Source organism: Aquarana catesbeiana, linkage group LG04, assembly GCF_042186555.1.
Source record: "Aquarana catesbeiana isolate 2022-GZ linkage group LG04, ASM4218655v1, whole genome shotgun sequence".
Lineage (NCBI taxonomy): Eukaryota > Metazoa > Chordata > Amphibia > Anura > Ranidae > Aquarana > Aquarana catesbeiana.
The window spans coordinates 618,794,763-618,809,389 of NC_133327.1; the positions used below are offsets into that span (position 1 = coordinate 618,794,763).

Consider the following 14,627-nt stretch of genomic DNA (forward strand, 5'->3'; position numbering starts at 1 on the left):
AGACAGACTAGTCACATGCCACTCCCAGACATGACCAATTACTACTCCTCCCACCCTCACCATTTCCACTGAAAAGACCCCTCGTATTAGACAGCAAGTGACCATGTTGTCCCTGAGGTTGATGTTTGTGAAAGCAGAAAAAATAGGCAAGCGTAAGGATTTGAGCGACTTTGTAATGGCTAGGCGACTGGGTTAGAGCATCTCCAGAACTGCAGCTCTTGTGGGATGTTGCCGGTATGCAGTGCTCAGGAGCTACCAAAAGTTGTTCAAGGAAGGAATACTGGCAAACCGATGACAAGGTCATGAGTGGCCAAGGCTCATAATTGCACTTCAGGAGCAAAGGCTGGTCTTTGTAGTCCGATCCAAAGGAAGAGCTGCTGTAGCTCAAATAGCTGAAAAAGTTGTTGCAGACCAGTCAGGATGCCCGTGCTGACACGTGTTCACAGCCAAAAGTGCCTATAATGGGCACATGAGCATCAGAACTGGACTTTAGAGCGATGGAAGAAGGTGTCCTGGTCCGATTAATTGCATTTTCTTTTACATCATGGGGACACCGGATGCGTGTGCTTCGCTTACCTGGGAAAGAGATGGCATCAGGATGCACATTAGGAAGAAGACAAGCCAGTGGAAGCTTGAAGGATCTGCTATTGACTGCTAATTGCCAGATAACACAGCATACCTTCAGCAGTCTTGTGGAGTCCATTCCTCGACAAGTCAGGATTATGATTCTTTGGGTGGCAAAAGGGGGACATACTCCATATTGGGTGGGTGGTTATAATGCTATGGCTGATCGGTGTATATCCTTTGTAGCTAGTGAGGAACATGGCATATTTAAATGAAAATGTTTGTGCTCGCAGTTCAGCGTTAACTCTTCCCCACTCTATCCCAAATGTAAAAAAAAAATAGCCAAGTACACACTGCAATGCACACGTTGCTGTTTTGACAGCCCATTCATTTGAATGGCCTGCAGAACAGACTGGATTGCGGAGAAAGTAGTGCAAGCACTACTTTTTCAGATCGTACTGGTACCATGTGATCTGCTGGCTGCAGATGCACTGCATTTGCAACATGCATTTGGGTGATCATTAATTTATTAGTACTTACATGTGTTACACAAGGTTGGTGTGTGAAACTCATATGGAATGTGCATGCCTTTTCTCGCATAACGTTTCGGTTTGAACAGCTGTAAGGCTTTTATCATTGAAAAGTGTTTGGAAAAGTAGGAAATGATCTAAATCGATGAGCTTAAAACAAATTACCTTACTTTTTTCTTTTTTTCCCCCCAGAATCCACACAGGCTGTGCAGGCTCTTCAGCATCCAACTGTAGATGGACCAGTCACTGCAAATAAGGACTTAGAAATCAAATCATTGAAAGAAGAGATAGATAAGCTGAAGACACAAGGTACAAGTATCTTGTCTTTGTGATCGAGCAGTGTGATATACAATGCAATTACATTGTTAGCAGCATAGGTGTGCTCACGGGGTGTACCGGGTGTACCTGGGCACACCCTAATCACCCTGTGCTGTCTCTCCGAGATCTGCTCTGAAATGCATTCAAGAGAGTGTGTGGCTCGCTCTGCCTGTGAAACAGTTTCACAGGCAGATCGTGAGGCTTGCCAGAGCTGCTCAGTGTGTGAAACTGTTGGGTAATGCAACTGCAGTGTGTTTGAGCTTTGGTGTACACACCCTAATGCAATAGGCTGCGCACGCCTATGGTTAGCAGATGTAAAGGAAGGTTGGAAGATAAAAGCACCACTCCACTGTGTGCTGTGTAAATGGGGGGAGTCGTGTCGCCCCCCCCCAATCAGCTCTTAGAGTTCCCCTCACTTAGCTCTGCAGAGTGCAACTTCATCTCCTACCCCCTGCTTTCTGTAAGCTCAGACAAGGTGTATACATTCTGGACTAATGGATGTAGAGAAGGGAAGGCCCCAGATAAACGGGAACAACTTATGCAGGATAATTTGTTTCATCTCTCTGTATCACCTAAACTAGTCACTTTATTGGGTATATGTAAGGGTTTACAACCCCTTTAAAACATTTTACATGGATTTACACCATAGTTCAGATCATCACTTTACATGTATTTAAAGGCAGAAGCCATTTTTCTCAGGATTCAAAAGTTATCCTTTCCGCAGGTGATGTTGAGAGGAATCAACCCCCCCCCCCACAACTGCTGACATACAATGGACACCAGCCTGCATGCTAAACAATTCGTTTTAGTTTGTGGATAGTATGGACAGGCCCTGAAGGGTGTTGTTACTATAAAATTTTTTTTTTTTATTATTCTTCTAGCGATATCTCTGTGATAATATTTTCCATTGTGTGACTCTTGTTTCATTTGCATCTGCCACCTTCTCGATTGTTAATGTAATGTTTTACAGCCTTTATGTGCATGCTTAACAAAGGTTTTACGATAGTTGCAGCCAGAGGAATGTACTGCTAGGATTCGTGTCAAGTATCTGACCTGATTTAAGATACTCCACTGGGACAATATGATATGATTTATAGGAACGTAGCCCCTGCAAGAGTGGAATGTGGAAATGTCAGGAAATAGTGCGCATAGCTTGTGTTCTGCCCTCACTGACATCCCACCAGTGTTTGTAGCCATGAACTGTTGTACCTGTCAGGGCTGTTTTCAGACATTGTTGGACCCAGGGCAGACATTTCATGGCTGGGCCCCCATTCTATCATTTTATTCCCATAACACATAACTGCTAATACCAGAACTACAGAGGGCTACAGGCCTTCTGGAACAAGTATGATTATTCATGATAAAACTTGTGGTTCCACGCAGGGTTTTCTCTGTCATTCTCTTTTTTTTCTCAAAACAAGAACAAAAGAGGGCGGACTAGCCTGGTGCATTATCACACAACATTTATTAAAAAGCAGTCGCTTATAATTATACTTACAGACAAGTGAATTATCCTATAAATCCTGAATCCTATAGTCCATGTCACAGTTTACTCCAAAGTCCAGGGGGACCTCAGCAGGGTCCTTACTGGTTGACGCGTTTTGAAGGATACACCACCTTTCTCAGGGCCAAGCTCCTTCAGCTAAATATATCATCTATTACACACATCATGAGAACCATGAACACCACCACCAGGGTTGGAGGAGATCAATCAATGGTCAGAGGAGGGGAGGAGGAAAAAAAAAACATCTTCAAGACCCAGAAAGGCCCTATGATGGATAAAAAAAACACAACAAAAGATAAAGTACAAAAGTACAGATTAAATACAATTCAATTGCAAAATCACCAGCAATTGGCATTCTCTTTTTCTATACAGTGCCATTTGGTGGGCCAGAGGTCACTAGAGGCATTGATCTGTTTTATACATTGCTGAGCGTGTGACCCGCTGTGGTCATTGTGCAGTGGGGCAGTCACTCGGCACTGGACCCAAGAGATCACAGTGATTTCTGTAGTAGCTATGACTACTACAGTGATTGTCAGCTTCCACCATCTATGATGTGCTGGACCCTAGGCATGTGCTAGGTGTGCCTAGGCACACCCTGATCACCCTTGGCAGTGCAGATTCCCCCTAGTAAATGGTAAAAATTAAATAATAAAAAAAGTGTAAAAATAATTTAAAAAAAATAAAAAAAACTGCTGACACTGTCCATGTTTTAATACATTTTAAAATAAGAGTATGTCTATCTATCTATCTATCTATCTATCTATCTATCTATCTATCTATCTATCTATCTATCTATCTATCTATCTATCGTTTGAGTTTTGGGGTGCATACCCTTATGCAATAGGCTGTGCACACCTATGTGCTGGACCAAGCTGAACCAATATAATGCAATTAAGATCAAATCTGGATCTGGGCTTTAGCTTTAAGCTAGTGCCCTGATGGCCAAGAAATGACTTGATGATAGGCAACTCCTATCCTCATATTGATTAGTGGTTCCAAATTAATAATAACTACTGCAGTAGGGAACAGACACAAAAGATACGCTCAGCATCTTTCCAAATTACTGTTCTGCTTTATTATGACGCAATTGAAGGTTTTTATGCACATGATTACGTAGGTATCACATTAATATTACAATTGTACGTTTATGGTAACAAGGGGAGTTACATGGGCAGGTTAATTCTAATCAGGACTCGAAAGAATGTAAACATGTACTGAAAATATTATTAGTGCTGTGTGCACAGTGAGGGCAGTGTGCAATACATACAAAATACAATACAATGATATACAGAACTTACAAATTTCCATTACAGTCTCCCCTCTTTTGATCAATATTTTGATCACTAACCATACCTGCTATAACCTTTAACCTGGAACCTCCAAACACTTAGGTGGAGGTAGTCCTGGCCAAAGAGGCAAAAACTCCATTGTGGAGATATGTGTCAGATATCCTTTATATCTAGCTTCTATGATCAGATGGGCAGCCAGAGTGCTCATCCCATCTTCCCTCTCTGACAACATATAAAGTATTCTGTTTTACCTCTCATTTCTCTGTTTCTGACTCTAATAGTTATAGTGGAGAAAATAAGGGGTTGCGCTAATACCTGTGTACCATAATATAAAGTCTACAGTGAAAAAATATTTATATAATAACTATAAATAAAATAAAACAAGGATAATGTGCAAAACATTTGATAGTGATCTAAAGAAGTCCCATCAGGTGAAACATCAATAAGATATCTTAGTGAATCCAAATCACCAACAAAAAAACAACAAAAGTCCAAGTGATGATTGGTGTTAATCCGTGACAGCAAGGGAGGGTCCACCACCAGAAAATGGAAGGGGTTGCTCCTTACCAGATGGCCATGACCCCCCACCACAGAGGATCACAGCAAGCAGAAATCTTTATAAGCCAGAAGTGAGAACTGTCAACGATGTCCACCAGAGGTCATCTCATCATCAGCCACACCAACGAACCCATTGCAAGGATACCATAAAATATAGAAGGAGCTCACATAGTGTAAAACCGATAAATTTATTTAAATAAAAGCAAGTAACAAAATGCACACTTACAAAGCGTGATGCAATAAACAGCCTTAAGTCCGGCTCCGTGGCCACCGGAGCTCGGACAAACCCGTCCTGCTGGAATGCGATTTGCTTGGGGGTGACGTCAACGCGTCGTCTGGCTCCGCCCTACGCGTTTCGTGACATCATCACGTCTTCCAGGTGGGGAGTTACATAGGCAGGCTAATTCTAATCAGGACTCGAAAGAATGTAAACATTTACTGAAATCATTATTAGTGCTGTGTGCACAGTGAGGGCAGTGTGCAATACATACAAAATACAATACAATGATATACAGAACTTACAAATTTCCATTACAGTCTCATGGACCAGGAGGCCCAGGCAGCTGCCCCTTTTGCCCAATATATTAAAGTTGACCAAAAGAGAGTGCAGTGTGTTTGTGCAGTATCTGCACCTTTCCCGTAGACTGAGAATGTTCAGACTGGGGTTTATTGCTCTCAGACTCCTCCAAATATCCAAATGTTTTTATCTTTGCTGCTGTGATCCAACTTCCTGCTAAAAGGTGGCTAAGAGCATAGCCACCGTCTTTCTCACTCCCGAGATGGAGTAGGCACTATGGACGATGGGAAGTGCAGTGTGCATAGAGCAGTGCACATGACGACAACTAATGTGTACTGCTTGTTTCAATCAGTGGAAATGAGGTGGAAAATGAGAGATTTGGGAACTCAGAAGACATTACAAGGAGGCAGAAAAACACCATAATAAATGATTTAATGAAAAATAGAATACAGGATCGGTAATTAGTGAATGTGTATGGATTATTTTTGGAGAATAAGGATTTTGTTTAGTTTCACTTTTAACACCATCTTCAAGTGCATTTTAGAGTGTATGATGGATAGAGTAGGGAGCGGTTAAACACCTAGGAGTTATTTTTTATTTATTTAAATTTTTTTATGTCTTTATTTCATTAGGAAGATTCCCATTCATTTTCTGATCTGTAGATACAACAGGAAATTAGATCTCATATTAGACTGTTGTCTTTGGAACAAGAGTCCCCATTGCAAGATTTTGCCTCATCTCTTGCTCTAGTGACAACTAAAAGTTTTGGATTCCCCATTACTTTCTGTCTTAAGCTGGCCAGACATGGATCTAAAATTCAGCCCGTTCAGCAGGGATTGCCCTAATTTCGATCCACGTATGGCCACTGTGGCTGGACAGAAGTTCAATACTTCAGTTCAACATCCCTGTTTGAAAGTTTCAGCTTGATTTAGTGCTGCAGGTTATAGACTTTCTTTCTTTTTTTGTTTTCCTGTAGAGATTTTAGGTAGAACTTTGTGGAGTTTTTATCAGAAAAAAATACATAGTTTATACATGATTTCACATTTTTTCAGCTAGGAACATCTGTTCTGCATTCTCACTTCCTTTACTGCCTCTTCTATTTCCTAAAGTGAAGCACTCTCATTGGCACTGACAGGTGGACAGGTTAGTCCAATAGTCGGGCAAAATTGGGACCCCAGTAACACGATGAAACTGAATCTGAGCAGCACTCAGGGAGGGGTGTCATTGTAATGAGCTAATAAATCAACCCCCTAAAAAAGCTGCAAAATTATTCAAAATAAAGCTGCGCTGTGAAAACCTAAAAACGAATAAATATAAATAATGACACACATGTGATAGTGAAACCTGTGTGTATAATAAGTGAATAATGTAATAATTATCACTCCACAACTAATAAGCTAGGTAACATATGAGTGAAAATAAAAAATTCAAAAGAGAAAAGTCCAAAAGGTAAAAACAATATGTATGAAAGATGTCAATCCACAAGTCCCCAAGGAATTAACAAAACGATCGGATGACACACCAAGTGAAATAGTGCACCTCCACCATAAGAATTAAAGGCTTACCAGAGGCAAGCTATAGCAGGCCTGCGGCTATAACCCCGCCAGGTTCCTTGAACCAAGGAGGTGGCAGCAACACATCAAATGGTCCAGGAGGGTAGACCACAACAGATCGACAGGTAGATGCTCATGGATATTCAAGGTTCGAATTGGTCAGTGTGTTACCAAAAAGTGAGAAAGGAGCTCACATAGTGTAAAACCATAACACGTTCCAGTTTATTAAAAATAATTATTGCACTTACATGATATAAAACATCATAAAGTATAAGAGAAAGCTGGCCGGCCAAACAAACAAACACCTGTCCACAAACGAGAGCCGCGCAATGGCGTCAGTACGTCCAACCTCCCAAAGATATTTTGTGGCACCTGCTTTAAATCTGGACTTTTACTGTTAAAAGTATTCAATGGATAACAGGCCCATTTGTCGGTCACTTAAATAATACCTTGTTGGATTTAAAATTGAACTATTACTTGGAAAAAGGTTTAAACCATATGAATAAAAAGGGAATGCCAGTCTTATTTGGTTTGCCCTAAGCCCTACAGACAAACACACAGGGATTTCTTCAGAATAACAAAAGGTAGGAATCTGCAAAAAAGTTTGATAAAATCCCTGCAATGTACACAGATCACCCAGAGGGGAATGTTTATTTCTTAACAAAAGTGGAGTTACCCCTTTAACCTGAACCTCAGGCAAATACACAAATGTAATATTTATATGGGGGAGCTGTTTTACTTGCAAAAAGATCTGTATTTTTGTCTGACTAGTCCGAAACACAGCTCTGCACAACCATCTCCTTTATCCTTTTCTGTATTACAGTTAAAGTAGAAGCAAACTCAGTGATACTTACCTATGCTTCAACAGTCCATCAGCTGTCTTCTGATCTCCCCAGCTTCTTCCGGGTGCTGGTTCTTGGCCTTCTTTATTGTCTGACTTGGGGTGACAGCACTCCCGCGCACATGCATGGATATAGTCATCCCGGCACACAGACACTATGCTGTAGTGGAATGTAAACTGAGCTGCGCATGCACAATGCAATCTGCTTTCTGCCAAAAACTGTGAGCAAGCAGGTAGTCTTCTTTTTTTGCAGATGAGACATTACATTTCTCTTCTGCAATAAAGAGCCGGCCTGCTCACATTTTTTTATTATTAGACTTTAGATCCACTTCAAGTAGCACTTAAGGCTGGTACACACGGGCCAAATATCGGCCGGTATCTGCCGGTCAACAGAAACTGGCTGATTTTTGGAAAGGATGTACAGCAGCCTGTCCAACAAAAGCCAGTCTAACAATCAGCTTTTGACCAGCATCCGATCAGCGCTGGCAGCCATTGGCTGCCAGTGCTGATCACTTTGTTATAACGTGTCAGAACACAATAGCTCAGTGGGGGAGATCATCGTACTAACTAACGATCTGTACGTATTTTTTTCTTTCAGCACTCTGGGCTAATTGGAAAAAAAACTAGTAGTGTGTACCCCCGCTTAAGGCCCCATGCACACTTGGCGTTGGCGCCCTCCGCTGGCAGCTAAATGCTAGAGCTCCATGCATCAGGGCCAAACACCCAGTGTGCATGGGGCCATACACATCAGGTTCTTCCCCCAGCCTGTGACTGGACAGTGAAAGAAGCAGCCTGAAGTTCAGCTTTAACTATTGTGCACTCATCAAGAACGCCTGATGGAGAGTGGTTTCTGCCTTGAAATATTGCTTATTCAGTGTTATTCTGCCTTTGAATAAATACTACTTGTGCTTGGAAAAATCTAGTAATTTCCCTGTCCTGTTCGGGACTATAGTAGAACCTTGTTGCAATTCTGTCATGCAGAAGCAGGAAGATGGTCAGCACATTTTCAAGAAGGGGGTCATTATACAGTACTCCATCATGTAAAGGGAATTCTTTGTAAAGAGGAACTGTGAGTTTCTGGAAAGAGTCCGCGGCTCCGATGGCAATTCCCAGATGTTGCTGAGCAGTAATGAGTGCCGTGTGTAGACATCTGTGATTCTCCAACACAGCCTAGAAATAGATCTGGGGCAATCATTGTTGTGTACAAGTGATGATAGACAAGAGCAATTATTGCACTCCATGACTGGTACTCCTCCCGCTGTCTGCCAGTTAGAGCTAAACCGTGTTTGGCAGAAAGAAGATTCTTGTTGTGATGAAAGGGTTTTACAGGCCATGGAAGAGAGTTTCCTGACTGTGTGATCTAAGATACCTTGTTGCAATCTTCTCATTTTATCCAGCCAGCCATTTCTGGCCCAGTATTTGTACATGTTGCACTGTAATTAGGCTAGGTGCAGCAATATGTCTTCTCCTTAGTGGTTTCATAAAATTGAGTGAGAAACGAAGGGGGCAATCAGAGTCGAAGAATCATGCTTCCATAAGATGTGCCTGGGAATGCTAGTTAAAGTAGAACTACACCTCATCTGAGCACCACAAATTAAAAATGCCATTTCATTCATTTTTAATATTCGGAGCAAACTCATCCATCCATGTCTTCATGCTTTATTTTCCAGAGAAATCATTTTGAAAAGCACCCCTTAGCATTATGGCTATGGCCATCTTCAGTAAGGGCAGATGATTCACATAGCATTTTCTCCATGGAAGCCATGTGTCCTTAGCTCAGGCATGCAGGTGTTTCGTTAGAATGGGCGACCCATCAGAATTTGCAATGGAAGTGACGTTCTGTCACCGCCAATCTTGTTACACCCGCACTCCTCCACAGTTAACATACAGTGAGGAGGAGGGAAGCGAACATCCTGTTGCACCCACCAGAGGCTTGCATTTCAGAGTTACTTTTCACAGTAAACTCAGCTTATATAGTGAAATCCACAATTAAAAAATCAGTCGGGCTGTTTAGATGATGAAATTTAAAAGCAGCGGCAAGCCTGGTGATCTCATAGTTTGCTAATCTGACAGAACACTGCTGCTTTCAAACCTCAACATCAAAACAGTCTGACGGATTTCAATATACTGGATTTCACTATATAAGCTGAGATTACTGTGAAAAATAACTCTGACATGTAAGACTCCAGTGGGTGTAACAAGATGTCTGCTTCCCGCCTTCTCACTGTATCCTTACTGTGGACGAGTGCGGTGTGTAGCAAGATGGCGGCGACGGAACATCATTTCCACTACAATTTCTGACGAGTTGGCGATTCTGACAAAACACAGGCAGTAGGGTCTGCTTAGTTGAGAATTCCCCTCCTCCCCTCCTGACAACTCCTGGGATGTATGACATCATTTGCCTAGGCCTGGAAAGCAGGAAGTAACTGAAGAAATGTATAGAAAAGTTTAAAACAAGTAAATATGATATACTTTCCTATCATTTTACTAATGCTAGCAGCATAAGGATTTATAATAGTCAATGGGGGTTATTTACTAAAACTGGAGAGTGCAAAATATGGTTCTGCATAGAAACCAATCAGCTTCCAGGTTTTTATTGCCAAAGCTTAACCGAACAAGCTAAAATTAGAAGCTGTTTGGCTACCATGCACAACTGCACCAGGTTTTGAATGCACTTGTGTTAGTAAATCTACCCCAGGGAGAGAGAGTGGTCACTCTATATCAGGAAGTGCCTGAACAAAGACCTTTATGGCAGGATCACCTGAATTTTTTTTTTATTTAAAAGCTGCAGATTTAAAGCTGTAATTCACTGCTTATATTTTGCCTACCTACATTTGGCTAAGGGCTACACCAGATTCTAAGTACACCAGTTTTAGTAAGTCTCCCCTATGTTGACTGATCATGAAGTTCTGTCTTAACACTAATGCCGCATACACACGATCAGAATTTCCGACAAAAAATGTTCGATGTGAGCTTGTTGTTGGAAATTCCGACCATGTGTAGGCTCCATCAGACATTTGTTGTCGGAATTTCATAGGAAGCAACGCTCGGAACCAGGCAGCAGCTGCAACAGCAAATTAACTTTTAGGAGGTATACAAAGGATCATGAAGACATGCAATTTGAGTATGATATTGCCAGTTCTTAAAGTGTAAGCTCACTTTTTCAGAAAAGAATGAAAAGGTGAGCTAACGCCCTAATCTTCCCTTCCTTCCCTGCTTTACCTACCTCTGTGGGTGATGAGCTGTCAGTGCCCATGTGGCCAGTGTAGCTGTTCAGGCATCTGAAACCCCAGCTCTTCTCTCACGTCTTGCTGCAGGGCTTCAGGGACAGATCGGAGTGTTTCTGATTTAACAGTGCTCTGATCTGTCCCGGAAGCCCTGCCAAAAGAAGAGGGAGAAGATGAGGGGTTTGGAATTCCTAGATGGCTGCATCAGCAGCATGAGCACTAACAGCTCATCAACAACGATGGGAAGTACAGCCGTGGAGGTTACTCTTAAAAAATAGTGATGCACTTCCCGGTATGTGAGTGCTGTATATAAGCTGTATATCTGCAGTGTGAGATCTAGGACTCTGCTACCTCTGACTGTTTGCAGGGATCAGCTGAGTAAAAGTGTTCTTCCTGTCTCTTGGACTAAAAGAACAGTTAAGGTCCCCTTTAGACAGAGTGGAATTTGTCAAGCGGATCCGCCTGCTCATCGTGGGATCTCTCCGCTTATCCCTGCTGAGCAGACGGATGACATGTCCGTGTTTGCTACTCTGTGCAGAGTGGACACAGCCCGCTGTTCTTTATGTATTGGGTCAGATGGAAGTGGACTGCCAGTCTGTTTCCATCCGACTGCCATCCAATCTGCCATACAGATGGGAAACAGATCTCCATCTCTTTGTTTTTAGCAGATCGGATGCCGGTGGGTGACACGCGTCCACTGACATCCGCCACTCCATAGAGAACAGTAGGTGGTCCGATCGGGTCTGCCTGAAAAACAGCAGTGGCGTCTCCAGGGGGGGCACATGGGGGGACAGGGACAAAAGTAGGGGGGCCAACTATAAAACGCAATTTTATATTATATATAATATTTCAAGAATAGAATGCACTCCAGAGGTCTTGTGAAAAAGACAGATGTTAGCCCAACATTACAGATGCAGGGGGCCACTTAGATTCAAAGAGTGTAATTGTTCTTTCAATGTTGGGCTAACATACATGAAACAAATGCGCTTTATATCGAAGGCACTAAAGTTGTATATAAAACCCTGTACTTTATACTACAAAAGGAATACAAATAACCTGAGGGATCTGGAGTAAAAACTGGACATACACTGACCTACTTGGCTCATTGTGCTGCTTCTCCCTCCCCCAGTCAGAGCTCTGCTATAAAGTGAACTGCAAGAAGCTCATACCAAGCCAAATTCAGGAACTCACACTGCTTGCATTAAAAAAAATATATATTTAAGATTTATTACTACGTATGAATTAAGTGCTGTATTTATTTGTGTCTTTTATCTAAAATTCGGCCTTAAGATTGTTGAGAGTCCGTATGCGTGTCTGTGTCTACTACCATTGTCATGGCTGCTGCAGCAAGTACAGGAATGACAGTTCCTGTTCATCTGTAGGTTTTGTTTTTGTTCCTGATTCAGTCTTTTCACAGCTTTAATCAATACTCCCTCCTGCCGCACCATGACGGCCTCCAATGCTTAGCCTGTTAGCACAGGAAACGCTTGCGAGGCGGCATTTGTGAACCAGTGGATTATATATTTACTGCTGCTGCTTGGAATGTCTGCGTGGTGAGTCACGGTATTTTCTTTGCCTATAAAGTGATCTTTCCTCCAGGCATGTGTTTCTAATACACAGAGCAAGCTGGAGAGTTTTGTTGTTTCGGTAACACAGGAGAACATTTTTAGGAATCCCAAATTGTGCCAGCACTGTAAATGGTAACAGCAGAGAACAGCGCAGACACACTTATTTTGGCGAGGAGGAAAACTCTTAAAGGAGGATCAGGGCGTATTTCAAAGTGCATGTCTGGGCTAAATAAAAAAACATATTTAGTACATCACTGCACTTCATCCACATTTCCCTGTGTTTTAACCCTCTAAAAAGGCTGTGAACACAGAAGAAATACCTGCTGATTTGCAGAAATCCACTGAGCTCTTAACAACTCTCTCTCTGCTGAGCTGAAATTGCAAGTAGTGTTGTCAGCCCTGCCCAGTTTTCCCCTATTGGCCTGCAGAACAATTTCCTCCTATGATAAAAGGGTATTGTTGTGTAGTCTATCAGAGGACAACCGGGTGGTGCTGACATTGCTTGGGATTTCAGTGCTGCAGAGGCAGAGTTGTCATATCACTACAGGAAGTGAGGAGCTCACCAGATTTCAGGGATAAAAAAAATCTCTGTATTGCAGAGATGTACTAACTCTTTTTTCCCCAGACATACACTCAAAGGGTGTACACAGTTTGAGCTTTTATTGCAGGTTTTAGCTGAACTTGAGTTTTGATGTGAATTTTTACTAGCTTGCTCTAGAACCATGACTTTTATGTCTAGCTGTCTAGGTTCTCCTTCATTTGGACTTGTCAGGTGTACATAAAGCCTCTAAACTCCCTTTGCTGAAAGACTTTTGAGACAATTGAAGACATGTTTATGGGCCTTTGCATTGATTTCTGTATGATAGGACTGGAATGGAGAGACAAGAACCGTGAAATTACCTTGATCATGGTGATCCAAAATGTTGCATTTTAAAGTGACTTTTACTATAAAATTAAGCGTGCCACTTTAAAGTGCAACTCGTATTTCTTTATCGTACATCACGGGACACAGAGCACCATTGTAATAACTATATGGGTTATAGGCCACCTTTAGATGAATGGACACTGGTATAACCAAAAAAGAAACAGGAAGTGCCTCTCCCTCCCAGGACCTCGTACAAGAAGAAACAAGGTTTTTGTCTGTAATGCTTCTCTTTTGAGAGCTGGACCCTGGGATCCGGCACCTTGGTCATTGATAAGCAATTTTCTCCCCCTAAGAAATTTTCATTTCTTTACACTATGGAGAAGAAGTTCTCAAAGAGATGGGATTTGCCAGCAGTAGATGCTGCTATCTCCTCTGTGAACAGGAGTTTAACTTGTCCAGTGGACAATGTAAAAGTATTTAGAGATCCAGCTGATAAAAAGTTGGAATCTCTATTAAAAGCCTCATTTGCTGTAGCCGGGGCAGTGGTACAGCCTGCAGTAGCAGCAATAGGCATCTGTCAATCCCTTCAGGATGAACTCAAGCAGGTTATTAAAAAAGTTCCTGCTCAAGCTGATTAGGCCCAAAGTTTAGCTGAGTTACCTAGGGCCCTATACTTTTCAATGGACGCTATCAAGGATTCCATCCATCAGGCGTCTCGCCTTGTGCTTATGTTGATACATATGTGCAGGACTCTGTGGCTTAAAAATTGGTCAGCTGAGTTACCATGCAAGAAGCTCTTGGCTGGGTTTCCTTTTCATGGAGAAAGGTTGTTTGGGGAAGATTTGTATAAGTATATCCAAAAGATTTCTGGGGGTAAGAGTACCCTTCTGCCGGTTAAGAAATAGAATAGACGGCCTTCTTTCAAGACTTCCCCTCCTATGCCTGGGGCAACAGCCTCCAGGCAGTATCAACGGCCTCCACCATCAGGGGCAAAGACCAAGCCTTATAACCAGACACAGGGCTACAAAAAGCCCTGGGGCCAAAAGTCAACAAAACAGAATTCCAAGGCTCCCTTGTGAAGGAGCGGTCGAGTGGGGGGAAGACTGCGGTGGTTTTCAGAAACTTGGCAAAAGGAAATCCAAAACAAATGGGTCCTTTCTGTAGTAGCCCTAGGCTACAAACTAGAGTTCCAAGAGTTTCCACCATCACGTTTTCAAAAATCAAATGTTCCCGAGGACCCAGTAAAGAAAAAGTCCTTATTTCTGGCACTGGACCGAATACTGTGTCAGGGAG

The 14,627-nt window shown here is 42.3% G+C and overlaps 1 protein-coding gene across 5 annotated transcripts in view; it reads left to right on the plus strand.

The window, feature by feature from the left end:
- The window catches only part of CDC42BPA (CDC42 binding protein kinase alpha), a 360,647-nt gene that overhangs the window by 221,012 nt on the left and 125,008 nt on the right, over positions 1 to 14,627 (plus strand). For all 5 annotated transcript variants that reach the window (XM_073628296.1, XM_073628295.1, XM_073628298.1 and 2 more), the window contains one exon: positions 1,287 to 1,403. In XM_073628296.1, the coding sequence (XP_073484397.1) occupies positions 1,287 to 1,403 (117 nt within the window). The remainder of the gene's footprint in view (positions 1 to 1,286; positions 1,404 to 14,627) is intronic.